At 38.9% G+C, this 15274-nt stretch overlaps 1 protein-coding gene across 1 annotated transcript; it reads right to left on the reverse strand.

The window, feature by feature from the left end:
- Positions 1–2534: 2534 nt before the first annotated feature.
- MRPS36 (mitochondrial ribosomal protein S36) lies at positions 2535–9833 on the reverse strand. The gene is made up of 4 exons (XM_045847974.1): positions 9705–9833; positions 5783–5846; positions 4009–4196; positions 2535–3512 (listed from the first exon to the last, which is right to left on the reverse strand). Exons 1-4 carry the CDS (start codon positions 9744–9746, stop codon positions 3495–3497), a joined length of 312 nt encoding a protein of 103 aa, XP_045703930.1. The 5' UTR covers positions 9747–9833; the 3' UTR covers positions 2535–3494.
- Positions 9834–15274: the final 5441 nt, after the last annotated feature.

The raw sequence follows: 15274 nt of genomic DNA on the forward strand, positions 1-15274 counted from the left end.
ACAAACAAATAAACAAATAGGGTGGGACAAGAAATACATCACTGAAAAGCCTCTGCAGAGTTTTGAACAGACATGATATGATCTGACCATGTTTTAAAAGGTTCACTCCGGCTGTTGTGAGAGACAAAACTACTGACTGATAGGGTGGGGATGCTGGTGGGGGTGGGCAAGGAAAAACAAAAAGGCTGGTTAAAGAATTATTGCAGTAATCCAGGTGGCTGTATTAGGTGTTACCAGTTTGGCTTCTAGCCAATAGGATTTGCTGACAGACTATGTGTTGGTGCAGCTGGGTGGGGCAAGGGAAGTATAATTCTAAGGTTTTGAACTGGATCATCCGATGTTTCTGAGTTGACAATCAGATTTTCCAAGGTTTGTTGAAGAAGGCAGAATACCAAGGCTTACAATTTAGTAACGGCAATGTTGTTTCAAAGCTGAGTCCCTACTCTGGATCTAGATACCTGCGTTGACTACTGGCCCAAATGTTCAATCACTAGATTTATGATTTGGGCAAATCATTTAACCTTCCTGTCCTTAGTTTCCTCCTCTGTAATAGGATCGACTCATTGGGTTGTTGCAAAGCTTAAATAATTTTATACTTCAAGAGCCCTTAGAAAAGTGCCTGACAGTACTCAATTTATGTTAGCCATTACATAACTATTAGTCACCTCCTAGCTCTTTTTACTACTTGGGTCTTTACTGAGCTCTGATACATTCATAGGCAAAATTCTCATACATTGCAGAAAACACACCATGTTTACCATTTAATTCTTAAATCTCTTAAGTGTGACAAGTCATACCTAATGATCCATGGTGTCACATGACTTAGGCCAAAGTTCCTTCTGAAAGACATCACTGTAACAATATAACTTCACTTGTAGTAAAAATATGCTAAGTAGTGAGCTAAATTTAACAGTACATCTGTGAGGCTTGAGGTTCCCAAGTGTGCTATAAGCATAGGACATGACCAGCAGCATTATGCCATGCTGCTGACAAGTAAATTCCTATATGGAGAATTTATTTTAAATAGGGTTAACAAAGGTGTTTAGGTGATATTCTGGGTTCATTACGTCATTGTATGTATAAAATATCACTCAGCATCTGTACAGCCTTTTATAATTTACAAAGCACTTTCACGCACTGTAGTGGCCTGCTTCCAAGACGGTCCCAGTGATTCTCACCTTCTGGTGTTAACGACCTGTGTAGTTTTCCCTCGCAAACAGGCTGTTATGTGTGACCAGTAAAATATGGCAGAAGAGTAATTTCCGAGTCTAGGTCATAAAAGGCATTACTATTTCTGCCTTGTATGCTTGGATAATTTATTCTGGGGGAAGTCAGCCATCATGTCATGAATTCACTCAGGTAGCCTTGTGGAGAGGAGCTGAGGCCTCCTGCTAACAGCCAGTAACTTGCTAGCCATGTTAGTCAAGCCTTCAGATAAGTGCAGCCCTGGGTAGCATCTGATTGCAACTCTGTGAGAGACACTGACTGGGCAGTACCGTTTAGCCAACCAGCGCAGAAATTCCTGACCCAGAGAAAACATAAGATGTGAAGTGATTATTGTTGTTTTTAGCCCCTAAGTTTTGGGGTAGCTTGTTACAAAGTCAAAATACTAACTTGATCCTATCATACAGTCTAGTACTGGAGAGGAAAACCTAAAACTGGATGAAGTAATTTGGCTGATCTTACATGTATTTAAATGCTTAACTTGTAAATGAAAATACAGGCTATTTACTCTAAGTCAACCGAGAATTCTTTTTGTTTTAATCCTCATTTGAGGATATATTTATTATTTTAGAAACAAAGGGAGGAAGGGAAAAACATTGATGTAAGAAATGTTAATCAGTTGTCCTCCCACATACCCAGACAGATCAAACCCTCAACCTCGGTATGTGCCCAGGAATTGAACCTGCAACCTTTTGGTGGACATGACAACCCTCTGAGCTACTTGGGCAGGGCAACCCAGAATTTTTTTTATGACACCATCTTCCTTTGGAGTTTATCCTTATGAAAGCAGTTTCCACTGACATGCCTTTTTGCCATCTGTATTCACATATTCTGTAAAATTTTATTTTTTCATTGTGACTATCACAGTAGCAGCATTAGTAAAGGTGGCCTCAGGCAGTTCTAGTATTAGAGTTAGGGTTTCAAACTGCTGCCCACTCTATTAACTGAACCCAGTTTCTTAAAGTAAAAAACAAAACAAAAATCACCTGGGATTTTCACTGAAATGCAAAAGCTAAGGAGAGAATAATAGTACTAGTTTTTTACTTTTAAAAATCCTCATCCAAAGGTATGTTTATTGATTTTAGGGAGAGATTTTAGGGAGAGAGGGAGGAAGATGGGGAGGGAGGGGGAAAGAGAGAGAAATATCGATTTGTTATTCCACTTAGTTATGCATTCATTGGTTGCTTCTTATGTGTGTCCTAAGTGGGGATTGAACCTGCAACCTTGGTGTATCGAGACAATGCTCTAACCAACTAAGCAACCTGGCCAGGGCTAGGGATGACTTCTTTAAAGCATATTCTAGAAATCTGTAAAGGTATGGGAGAAAATTTATTTCACTTTATGAGACTTTACTTTCACAATAATATATACTCTTGGCACAGGAAGACCTTTTTAAAGTTTCGTAAATTACCTTAAGGTAACTATTTAGGCTGATTTTATGAAGCTTTCAGACATTAAGTTTGAGAAAATTAATGGTTACCAGGATTTGCATACATTATTACAATCAAAAGCAAAATAAACCAAAGAACAACACTTTCTTAATACCCCCTAAAAACATAAGAAATTGCCATTTTTGGTCAAACATTTATACCTATACTGTATTCATGTTGAGCTCTGATTTTATACTGACTTTTTTTCTAAAAATAGGTGACAAATAGTCTTTTTTGTGTTAACTCCCCTGTGTTACTAGCACAAAATCACTGGTTTTACTTTGGCTATATTTTTATCTTTCAGAGTAGGATGTGCTTATTAAGCCAGTTATACTCCAGTAACTTTGTGAATGAAAAAAATTTTAAAGAGAATTAACAATAAATAATGGAGCCATTATTTCACTGATGCTCATCCAATTTCAGGAAAATCACTTCCAAAAAGCAGCAATTCTGCCTGATAAATTCATATCTAAACAGAAATTGAAAGAAAAGTGAAATTATGGGAAATCTATGATAATTTACTAGACATCGTGTGCTTTTAATAGTTTAACACTAGTAATACTTAATAATCAAGAGTAAAATAATAAGCTAACATTTTAAATGTGTACCTTAAATAAGTATAAAGTATATAAACAATTATGTAAGCTTATGGAGGAACTGACCAAGATACATAAATTATGAGATGTTATAAGTGTCCATCTGAATTTTCTATATAGTTTTTTGTTTACAGAATATTTATTAAGGTTGTTTAATGTACAATTTCTCATTTGTCACGTTGGAAGTCCTTTATCGTAAAAACTATCCTTTTGTGTGATGACGAACAACAGCCACTGTCAGTGATTATTCTGGACCTCCACGCTGAAAAGGAAAAAATAAAACAGTAAGATTAGCTATACATTCACACAAAAAAATGTCTTCATGGCCACTATACAAATTTACACTATTTTAAGCAAATGATCTTTAGTTTTTTAAAAGTAATTTTGGTATTTTTCCATTGCTTGTGGGCACTCATAGAAATGTTATAAATAATTTCAGATCTGGAAGGGACTCAGGGTTGACCTAGATCATTATACTCTGAAAAATTACTATGAACCCTAAAGAGCTTTTTTCATGTGGTTATACCTCTTGCTTCTAAACATCATACTTCTACACATATATTCTTTCATGCACATTAACTGAGGGTTCAAACATGGTTTATTTCTCATAGTCCTGGCCTATCACACCATCTGTGTCTTAGCTATGGACACACCATGACAAGATACTGGGAGAGGCATGTGAATCAGGACGTGAAATTCCAACAGCCAAAAATATTAAGGTGTTTTGCACAATACTGTGATAAAGATCAATAACATACCTGGATAAATTCCATTTCTTCTTGAGACATAGGTTTCCTTCTATATTTCTGAGGTAATGTTTTTATTATTTCTGCAGTGTCTGGTGGACCCTGATGCATCAGCCAATCTGGCGATTTACTTCCCTTAAAATGCTGTGAAATTGAAGAAGAGTGAGATGGTAGTCCTGCTGATCTCAGAACTTCTGATACTGAAATTAAAAGAAATGTAATTAGAGAAATTGTTCGGATGTCTTAAAGTACTATTTTGCATGATCTATTACTGAGTAATCTTAGTCATTCTTCAAATAAGTATTATAATTCTGAGAGGTAAGTTTTGGAAAGTAACTTAGTTGGGTAGCTATATAAAATTTCATAAAGGCCGTGACACTAGTGTGGCTCAGTTGGTTGGGTGTCCTCCTGCAGAGCTAAAGGTCACCAGTTCGATTCCCAGTCAGGGTACATGCCTGGGTTACAGGTTGGTTCCCTGGTCACATAGAAGGCACCCATTGATATTTCTCTCCCTACCTAGCCCTCTCTCTAAAAATAAATAAATAACATCTTTAAAAAAAATTTTTAAAAAGTTCTTAAACAAATACAGAGGATCATGTTAGGTGAGTGAATTACTAAATTGAACACGTTTATAAAATGAAATTTCTAGGTAGTGGAGTTCAACCCATATGGATAACCTAAGCGACTTAAGTTTTGTCATATGGTGGAGGTCACAGGTAATAAGATATCTTACAACAGGGAATGAAATGCTAAATATGAGACTTGTTTTCGCAAAACCTTTTTTTAAAAAAAAATTATTTATTTTTAGAGAGGGAAGGGAGGGAGAGAGAAACATCAATGTGCGGTTGCTGGGGGTCATGGCCTGCAACCTAGGCATGCACCCTGACTGGGAATCGAACTTGCAACACTTTGGTTCTCAGCCTGAGCTCAATCCACTGAGCTACGCCAGCCAAGGCAAAACCTTTTTTTAAAAAAGATTTTATTTATTTTTTAGAGAGCGGGAAAGGGAAGGAGGGAGAGAAACATCAGTGTGGGGCTGCCTCTCTCACAGCCCCCACTGGGGACCTGGCCTGTAATCCAGGCATGTGCCTTGACTGGGAATCGAACCAGTAACCCTCTGGTTCAGAGGCAGATACTCAATCCACTGAACCACACCAACCAGGGCTGTTTTCTCAAAACCTTTATACTTACTTATCAACTATATCTTAATTCATCAAAAGTTACAGTAAGTTAAAAATATCTGTATAAAATTTGTTAAAATTTTCCCTAAGGATCAAATATCTTATAATGAAGATAGGGACAGAGAATCTGGTAAAAAGGAGGGGTCAGAGAAAAACAGGACTTGTTCAGAATCTTAAGGTACTTTCTAGGCAATGATTGCTAAAGTCTACAGCAATCTAAGAAATATTCACTGATTGAATAAATAGATAAATGAGTAAATGAAAAAAAGGTTAGCCGAGAGAGAAATATAGAAATGGTTATTACTCCTCAAATATCTGCAAATGTAAGCATGGGAGATATTCTAAAGGATAGAAGGAAAGAAAGGTAGATCAAAAATTCCCCTATATAAACTCAGTATCATTAAAAATTCAGAGGCATCTATTGCTGAGTCATTTCCTTTTTAAATGGAGGTAATAAGTTAATTTTTAGTTGCATGCAACCAAAATACCATTTTCATCCAAGCTACAAAGTCTACCTGATTTTAAAATGAAAAATATTGCCTATGACAGGATATTCATGTAGAAATATACATGTACATTAAAAAAAAATCTGAAGTACAACTTACCGTTGGGTTTAGGATGGTCTCTTCTGTTAGGGAACCTTATTAATGGAGTATGTGGCTTGACTACCTAAAGAAAAAATAAAATGCATAAAAAAAAGATGAAACACTAAAAGTCACTGGCTATACATACAAGAAAATCTATTGAACCACATAGATCTTCATTAAAATAAAATAACTTAGTATTTGACAGCAATTTTAAATTTTACTTTACTCCTCCCCAAACCAGAAAGCTGGCCTATGAATTATTAACTTGTTTATCTTACTTGCAAGTCATAATAACTTTGTACTTTATACGTTATAAGACATTTTACTGTACTGCCAACTGACCTCAAAGACAACCCTATGAAAAAGATGACATCGATTTTAGGTCATGTGACTTATATATTGTGCTGTTAACTGGTAAGCATTGAAGTTTCCTGACTTGAGTCCAGTGTTGCTTCCCTATTCTGTTACTGTGTAGCAGTTTAGAATAGGATAAAAAGTATACTGAAAATTAGGTAATTAAAAAAATGTATTTGCTGACTACAAAAGTAGTACGTGTTCCACATAAAAAATTGGGGGAAAAAATGCAGAAAAGCACAAAGAAGAAACACTGTCTATGATCCCAAAACTTACATAAAATAGGTTTAAACATTTGATAGCCCTTCTAAGGTTTGTTTCTGTACCCACAGAAATACGTACTTTTCCTTGCCCAATTCATCATGCCATTCCCATCCCCATTCAATCTAGAGCTTACGTCCTCTACCAGGAAATCTCTCCCCAATCCCACCCATTTGCATGCCTCCACTTTCACCTGACTGCTTATGTTTTAAAAACAGCTCCAATATCAGTGCTTTCTAAGAAACTTCTCCTGATTCCAAAATCTGATTCTTCTCCTTTGTGTTTCCACAGTATCCTGAACACCTTAAGAGTACTGTGCAGCAGACAGACAAACAAGCCAATGATTTACAGGACAGCTAAACTCCTGGAAAGGCAGAGTCAGAGAATTAGGTACTTCTGCAGCAATGCCTGGTACACAGTAAATGCTCTGAAAATATCTGCCAAATGAGTGAACAGGCTATTTGTATGGTAAGACTAAGTATATATGCTTGTGAGTATGTATACACACACCTAATGCATACATACGCATGTACACTGGAAAGGATCCATTTCAACATTGCTTTTGTACACTTAAAACTATGATGTAATATGCCCTTATTGATGAAATTCCCACACTATTTAGGTTCCTCCTTTTTTAACAGAAAATATTAAAAATACATCAAAATAGAGAGTAGTATAATAAACCCTGATAAACGCATTACACAACTTCAACAGTAATATAGTCAATCTTATTATATCAGCCTTTCCCCTATAAGGGGAAAAAAATCAGTAATTTTGACTGCACTAAAAAAAGAAAAAAAGAAGACCTTTTCCCCCCAAATTTAATAAACCGACTAAGTAAAAAAATTTTGCAACAGGCCAAAGCTGTTGCAAAATAGCCATACTATATATAGAACTTGTAAGCATAGAAAAATGGGTAAGATATCCTCCAGAGGTAAACAAATGAAAATAGCTCTTTAACCATATGAAAAGATGGTCAGCCTCACATATGAGAAGTGAAAGTTAAAACTGCATGAAGATCAATATTTTTCATCAATAGATGTTATAGATTTTAATGTACAAGTTGGAAAACAGAAGTCTGTTGGGAAGGCTGTAGGGAGGGAAGCAGGCACTCATTTGTTGCTATAGGAATGCAAATAGTATAACCTCTTTTGAGTGGAAAAAAAAAAAAAGCCTAGAACCTACAGTTCATTCAATCTCCTCTTAACAGCACTCTCTACTTCCTTGCTGGAGGCTTATTTTCACCTGTAAATCTCAATCCCTGTATTAATCCAACCACCCAGCTTCTTCCCCATGCCTCCTGCAGCCAAATGATTTCCTAAATGACAAACTCACCTTTCTGCTCTTACATCAGCCCAAATATATCAAACAAACTGCTTGGCATTCAGCAGGCATTTAATTAATAACTGTAATTTACTCTTCTAAAATTACTTCTGAATATCCTGTAGTCCAGCCAAATTTCTCTGCTTAATGTTGACACCATGCTTTGTAAATTCCCATGAATTTGTGCCAGAGTGTTAAAATACTACCCTTTCTTCAAGGTATAAGCCTACAGCCAAATTGCAAGCTCTATGGAGGCACCATGTCTGTTTTGCTGGCACTGTAGTCCCCAGCACTGAACATGGGCTTGGAACACAAGTACTCAATACAATTTTCTAATATAATATGTAATTATTTCATCTTAGCACATACTGCTTTACATTATGAATATCTTAGTCAAAGTCATTGCGGCTTTGTTAGGAGATAGACCATTCCTTATTGTATACCTCACCGTACCTTTTTTTTAAAGTATCAGTAGTTAGTTCTTTATTATTACTGTGTACTATTCCATTTTAACAGATCTACCACAATTTGTTTATCCTGCTAATGGACATTTGGATTGTTTCTGGTTTGGCGGTTATTATGGGTAAAGTGGCTATGAACACTTTCACATAAGTCTTTTTTATATAGAATATACACTCATTTCTCTTGGGTGTAAACCTATGAGTAGAATTGCTGGGTTGAAGGGAAGGTATGTTTAACTATTAGAAACCAACAAAACAGTTTCCCAAAGTGCCTGTACCATTTTATATACTCCTACCAGCAATATATGAGGATTTCAGGTGCTTCACATTAACATCATTTGGTACCATCAGTTATTTTAATTTTAATCATTAGGTGGGTGTAGAAGTACTTTTGGGTTTTCATTTGTGTATTCCTGGCAAGTTATGATATTGAACATCTTTTCACAGGCTTATCGCTCATTTGGGTATCTTCTTTTGTGCAGTATCATTGTTTTTATCCATTTTTAAATTGGGCTATATATTATGGATACCAGTTCTTTGTTAGATGTTCACCTTATTCTCACACAATCTTTAATTAATACTCAAACACCCAATAAATGTATAAGTGAGGGTCATTCATTGCAATGAGACCAAGACTGGGATCTAGGATTTTATTTTAGACTGACACAACTTTAAGAAAAGGTCTTTTAAAGATATACTTGTGCAAAGGGGAATGCACTTCTATCAAAATTAGTAATAATACACAAGAGTTGAAAAAGATCGTTTAAACCAACCACAAAAGTGGAAGTTGTGTTCCTTTATATCCAATTTTGCCTCTCCTATTTAAGCTCGAGACCACAGCTGGAGAAGCAATACGAAAGCTATTAGGAGTTACTAACGCGTGGATTAACAAAGTTCCTCCAGCTTTCAGTCTAAACTTAGGGGGGTACAAGCTCGGGAAACCACCACTAAAATATCACAGTTAAAGTTAAATAATCTTTTTTCTTCTTTTTTAACTCCCTCCCACCTGGCCTGTAATCAGACACTTGAATTGGTGGGGCGAGGGTGCAGCCAGTTCTCCGGCCATTCCCAAGTCCTTGAAGGGACACACTGGGTCAATGCAGGGTTTGCTCGCTTTCCCTTACCGCTACCGCCTCTCTTCTGATTGGTTGATCAGGCTATACTAGACGGGACATCACAGACTATACTAGACGCCAATTGGCCAACATACAGCCTGGGCAGCCTAGCCGCAGACAACTAGGAGAGTAAACGAGGTCCTCGCGGAGGACAGTCTAGAGACCCCACAAAGCATCTATGTGCCTACCTGCTAAGTTGCGACACGCCCGCGGCCTGGCTCGAACCCTCAGCTCCGGTCACCGGCTTACTACCCGACCCAACGGGCTCAAGGTCCAATTCTCACCCCATGCGGCGCCGCTGGCCCCATACTCAGGGCTGCGGGCGCCGCGCAGTCTCCGCCACTGCCTTTCCTCCCCAGTGCTTTTAGCCATAGCCAGCACTATCCCTACCGCCCTTGATGCGGAAAGGAGACCGAATCTCTTTACCTGAACGACCCTGCTAGCGGACGCCATCTTACTGCCCATCATGACCCCCGAGAAGGGGTAGCTTCCGGGGCGTTAGCGAGCCGCAGAGGTAACTGGAGTCTTCGGCAGCTGGAGGAGGGCCCTCCCTGTGACGTCGTGGAGGAGGATCAAGCGGGCAGGATCTTCCAAGGTGGCGCTAGCACCACCCTTCTTTGCGTGGCCCCGCCCCCTCTCGTCCCCTAGAACCCATGTGTTTCCCATTGTTTCCTTTTCAGATGAAGTTTTGTGGTGTTGGGTTTATTTTGCTCATTACCTATGACTGATCTAGGACATTTTCCTCTCCACAAAACCAGTTTCTAATTTCAGTATAGTCCAAATTTAATCTTAAACCAAATACAATCTCTTGTGGTCTCCTAAAACGAACATTTTTGTTAAAATTTGGGAGTTAATGGCAAACTCATGATGAGTAGTCAATTCTGGGTTTATACAAAGCCATTTCATATGCCCTTGGTTATTGGCATTGCTTAATTGGGTCTTCTGTTTCTGATATTTTCCACTATTTGTCTTGATACTAAACTGCTGCCTGCTTCAAATTTGAGAGAATGCAAAAGTTCAAGTTTTTCTTTTTAAAATATAAGCCATCTATTGTATATCATCTCCCAAAGTGATATTAAATTCTGTGGTAAAAATTAATGTTGACATTGTTATAATTTCTTAAAAATATTTTATTTATTTTTAGACAGAGGGGAAGGGAGGGTGAAAGGGAAACATCAAGGTGTGATTGCCCCTCACACACCCCCAACTGGGGACCTGGCCCACAACCCAGGTATGTGCCCTGACTGCGAATCTAACCAGCGACCCTCTGCTTTGCAGTACAGTGCTCAATCCACTGAGCCACACCAGCCAGGGCACATTTTTATAGTTTTTAATACACAATATACACAATATGTTATTCAGCATAACTTTGTGGGTAATGTAGCCTTAAGCCATTGTAATTATTTAAAGTAACAAATTTGTTTTGATGATCTAGGTGATTTATAGCTTTTTAGAAATGTAAGCTGCCCTGGCCTGGTGTCAGTTGGTTAGAGCATCATCCCAACGTTGCAGTTCAATCTCCAGTCAAGGCACAGACAAGAAGCAACCAACTGATGCATAAAATGCAACAACAAATCGATGTTTCTTTATCTCTCTCACCCCCCTTCTTTTTCTCTGTAAAATCAATTAAAAATTAAACAAAAAAAGTAAGTTATGGAGCCCAAATGTGGGCCCTTCTGATTCAGTATGTCTGCGGAGGAGATCAGAAATCTATATATTTTTAATTTTTATTTACTTATTTTTAGAGAGAGGGGAAGGGAAGGAGAAAGAGAGGGAGAGAAACATCAATGTGTGGTTGCCTCTCGCATGCCCCCTACCTGGGACCTGACTTGTCCTGCACCCCAGGCATAAGGCCTGCCCAGGAACTAGTGACCCTTTGGTTCCCAGGCCAGCGCTCAATCCACTGAGCCACATTAGCCAGGGCCAGAAATCTATTTTTTAAAAAGCTTTCAAAGCTTGTTTTAGCAGCACGTATTTTAAAATCGGACTGATAGAGTAATTAGATGTGCAAAGGACATCTTTATTTTTACTTTTTAAATAACTCATTTTTCTGTATTTTTTCATTCTCACTTATCACCCCTATACCTTCTTCCACTCCCCAAAAGATATTTTTAAAAGGGAATATGTATGGGCATATCAAGTCATCACATTCTATAGTTTAAATAACTTATAATTTTGTCAATGTCCCCAGTAATGCTGGTGGGGAAAGCTCAAAAGCAACAGCAGCTTGGATTCTTAGTACACAGATTTTCATTTATATACAGAGAAACAGCAAGTTTCTATACAAACATCTACAACATTAATTTCTTATTCTGAATCATTTAAACAACAGACTTTCTTGGCTATTTTTAAAAAGAAAATATTGTCCATTTTTCTTTAAGACTATATCTGAGAAAGAGATGAAGAAAATGGGCAGAGAAGGACCATGATTTAGAGCTTTTATTAAGAAATATACTTTCCAAGTCCTCTAATAACAAGACATCTCCTGGTTATTATCTGATGATAAATACAGAAAATGCCAAATGCAGTGCAGATTACCAGTCACATTGGTAAGATTTTGTGTTGGAGAGTCTGTCAGGAAAATGCTCTGACTTTTCTCTAACTGAGGGTTTATTTCTAAGGGTTGGCATTCATACTCCTTCACAGAATTCTCATCCAGGCCGCTTTTGGATTATTTCCCTTTAGGATGAAGATGATAAAAGTAACCAAAGCTGCCCTGGCCGGGTAGCTCCCCATTGGTTAAAGCATTGTCCTGATACACCGAAGCAACCAATGAATGCATGAATGAGTGGAACAGCAAAGTGATGTTTCTCTCTCTGAAATCAACAAATTAAAAAAAAAAAAACTTTAAAAAAAGGTAGCTGAGCCAATACCTAAATTCTACCTTCTCTTCCTGTTGCTCAATTTTTTTAAAATATATTTTATTGATTATGCTATTACAGTTGTCCCATTTCCCCTTCTCTCGCCTCCACCCTGTACCCCCCTCCCACCCACGTTCCCCCCCCCTTTAGTTCATGTCCATGTGTCATTCTTATGAGTTCTTTAGCTTCTACATTTCCCGTACTATTCTTGCCCTCCCCCTATCTGTTATCAACCTACATTCTATGCTACTTATTCTCTGTACCTTTTCCCCCTCTCTCCTCCTCCCACCCCTCTGCTGCTAGCCCTCCATGTGCCCTCCATTTCTGTGGTTCTGTTCCTGTTCTAGTTGTTTACTTAGTTTCTTTTGGTTTTGCTTTAGGTGTAATTGTTAATAATTGTGAGTTTGCTGTCCTTTTACTATACATGTCTTTTCTTTATCTTCTTTTCTTAGATAAGTCCCTTTAGCATTTCATAAAATAAGGGCTTGGTGATGATGAACTCCTTTAACTTGACTTTATCTGAGAAGCACTTTATCTGCCCTTTCATTCTAAATGATCTAAATGAAAGAGCAATCTGGGATGTAGGTCCTTGTCTTTCATGACTTGGAATATTTCTTTCCAGCCCCTTCTTGCCTTAAGGTCTCTTTGGAGAAATCAGCTGACAGTCTGATGGGAACTCCTTTGTAGGTTACTGTCCCCTTATCTCTTGCTGCTTCTAGGATTCTCTCCTTCAATTTTTACCTTGGCTAATGTAATTATGATGTGCCTTGGTGTGTTTCTTCTTGGGTCCAACTTCTTTGGGGCTCTCTGAGCTTCTTGGATTTCTTGGAAGACCGTTCCCTTTGCCAGATTGGGGAAGTTCTCCTTTATTATTTGTTCAAATACGTGCTCCATCTGTTGCTTTTCTCCTTCCTGTTCTGGTACCCCTATAATTCGGATGTTGGAACGTTTAAAGGTGTCCTGGATGCTCTTAAGCTTTTCCTCGATTTTTTGAATTCTTATTTCATCATGCTTTCCTGCTTGGTTGATTCTATCTTCCTTCTGGTCCACTGTATTGTTTTGAGACTCAGATTCCTTCCTTTCACTATTGGCTCTCCTCCGCGTATCTTCCTGCATCTTTTATGGTAACCTGCATCCTTTCATCTAAATTGTGCCCAAAATCAACCAATTCCGTGAGCTTTCTGATCACGTGTTTTGAACTGTGCATCTGATAGATTGGCTATTTCTTGTTCGCTCAAAAGGATGAGTCCTGGGGGACTGATCTGTTCTGTTGGAAACATGTCTTATGTCTTTCCCTGTCTCTGGTCGCTCTTGTTACAGTGGGGGGCGGAGCCATAGGTGTTCTCTGGGGCTGGGCACCCTGGTCGCTAGATTGTGACGTTATATATGTGGGCGGGGCGGGAGCTGGAGGGGACAATGGCGATCGTTTCATTCTCCTGGGCTCAGGCCCTTCCTTGGGATCCTGGGCTGTGAGCTCTGCCCTGGTCCACAATCGCTGCCCCACAGGGTCTGCCAGCCGCCGCTTGCGTACTCAGGGATCACCGCTGCGTTCTTGCACCCCGGATGGCTGTCGCACCGATTTCGCGCCAAATTTCCCCCGACCTCTGCCAGCCCCGAGCCCGCCCGGCTCGTCATCTCCTACCGGTCTGGATGTACGGGTCTACTTCAACTTCTTGGCTGTCCGGCTTCCATTCAGATAAATCCTGTCAGTTCTGAGTGATATTCTGTCTGTAAATTATTGTTCTAATCTTGGTTGTGCGAGGAGGCACGGTGCGTCCACCTATTCCTCCATATTGCCGGAAGTCCTGTTGCTCAGTTTTAATTAGCCTTCTGTCATCAGATCATTTGATTATTCACCCCACTCATGTCCCAATTTTTATGTATATTCTCAAGGCTATTATTTAGCACTTTTTAAAAAAATTTTCTTTAAAAAGATTTGTATTTCTTTATTTTCGGAGAAGGGAGGGTGAAAGAGAGGGAGAGAAACATCAATTGGTTGCTTCCTGTTTGCCCCCAAAATGGGGACCCGGCCTGCAACCCAGGCATGTGCCCTGACAGGGATCGGAACCCACAACCTTCTGGCTTGCAGGCTGGTGCTCAATCCGCTGAGCCACCCCAGCCAGGGCTATTTGGCTATTTTCATGCACCTGAGCACACCATCTGATTCTGCCTCTCGTGTCTTCTTAAAGTCCCTATCTTACCTAGCCTTTGACTCCTTTCTTGTTCTGTGTACCCTGTTGTTGACATTGGCTATAGACCTGTTAGGTAGTACTCAGCATGCATCACAGCCTCTTGATGTGATACAATATAAGGTACCCAGTACAACTTGCAAATGTTTTTGATGAAAAATATGAAACTACATTTTATAAAACATATCCGTCAACTGTAACAGAAAGAATTTTTTAAAAAGTAGTTAGTCTGACTGATGGGGATCAGGTGGTTGGGTGTTGTCCTGCAAAGCAAAGGGTCACTGGTCCAACTCCGTCAGGGGACAAGCCTTGGTTGTGGGCCTGGTCCCAGGTTGGAGTGTGTTCGAGAGGCAACCAAGTGATGTTTCTCTCCCGCTATTTCTCTTTTCCTGCCCCCACCTCCCTTCAAATGAATAAATAAAATCTAAAACAAACAAACAAACCAGCAGTTAGATCTAACTTCTTGTTTACAGGAATCCAGAGGTGGAAGAAGGTACATAAACTTGTAGGCACATCAGAAAAGAGAACTTCCTACAGGACAAATGTTTCTTCAAGCCAGTAAGTTTAAGAAAAGTCAGGTGGAGGGGCTTTCTCATCTCTGTTAAGAGCTCTTCAGTTCAACTCAACTATGCTATTGTGAAAAGAAAGCAGCCATAGTTATTTTGTAAATGTATGGGTGTGGCTTTGTTCCAATAAAATTTTATTTGTAAAAACAGGCAGCTGGTAAGCCATAGTTTGCTGACTTTGACATTGATGAAATGAGCAACCAAAGCAACCATCATCACCACCACCACCACCACTTTTGAGAAAAATATATTTACAAAGGCACCATTAGCTTGAATTTTAAAAAATATATACAACCTTTATTTTTTCCATTACCTTATACTCCCCTCCCTAGCTTGAATTTTAAGACTGAGATACAAAATATCTTTGGGTCCCCAAGTGA

This window comes from Phyllostomus hastatus, unplaced genomic scaffold (genome assembly GCF_019186645.2).
Source record: "Phyllostomus hastatus isolate PE091 unplaced genomic scaffold, TTU_PhHast_1.1 phas_contig_58, whole genome shotgun sequence".
Taxonomy (NCBI): domain Eukaryota; kingdom Metazoa; phylum Chordata; class Mammalia; order Chiroptera; family Phyllostomidae; genus Phyllostomus; species Phyllostomus hastatus.

Excerpts from the sequence above, each read along its gene's own strand:
- MRPS36 (XM_045847974.1), bottom strand. The coding sequence starts at position 9,746 with ATGATGGGCAGTAAGATGGCGTCCGCTAGCAGGGTCGTTCAG. Across the intron at positions 5,847-9,704 it reads CCGCTAGCAGGGTCGTTCAG|GTAGTCAAGCCACATACTCC; the intron begins GTAAAGAGATTC and ends TTTTTTCTTTAG. Across the intron at positions 4,197-5,782 it reads AGACCATCCTAAACCCAACG|TATCAGAAGTTCTGAGATCA; the intron begins GTAAGTTGTACT and ends TTTTAATTTCAG.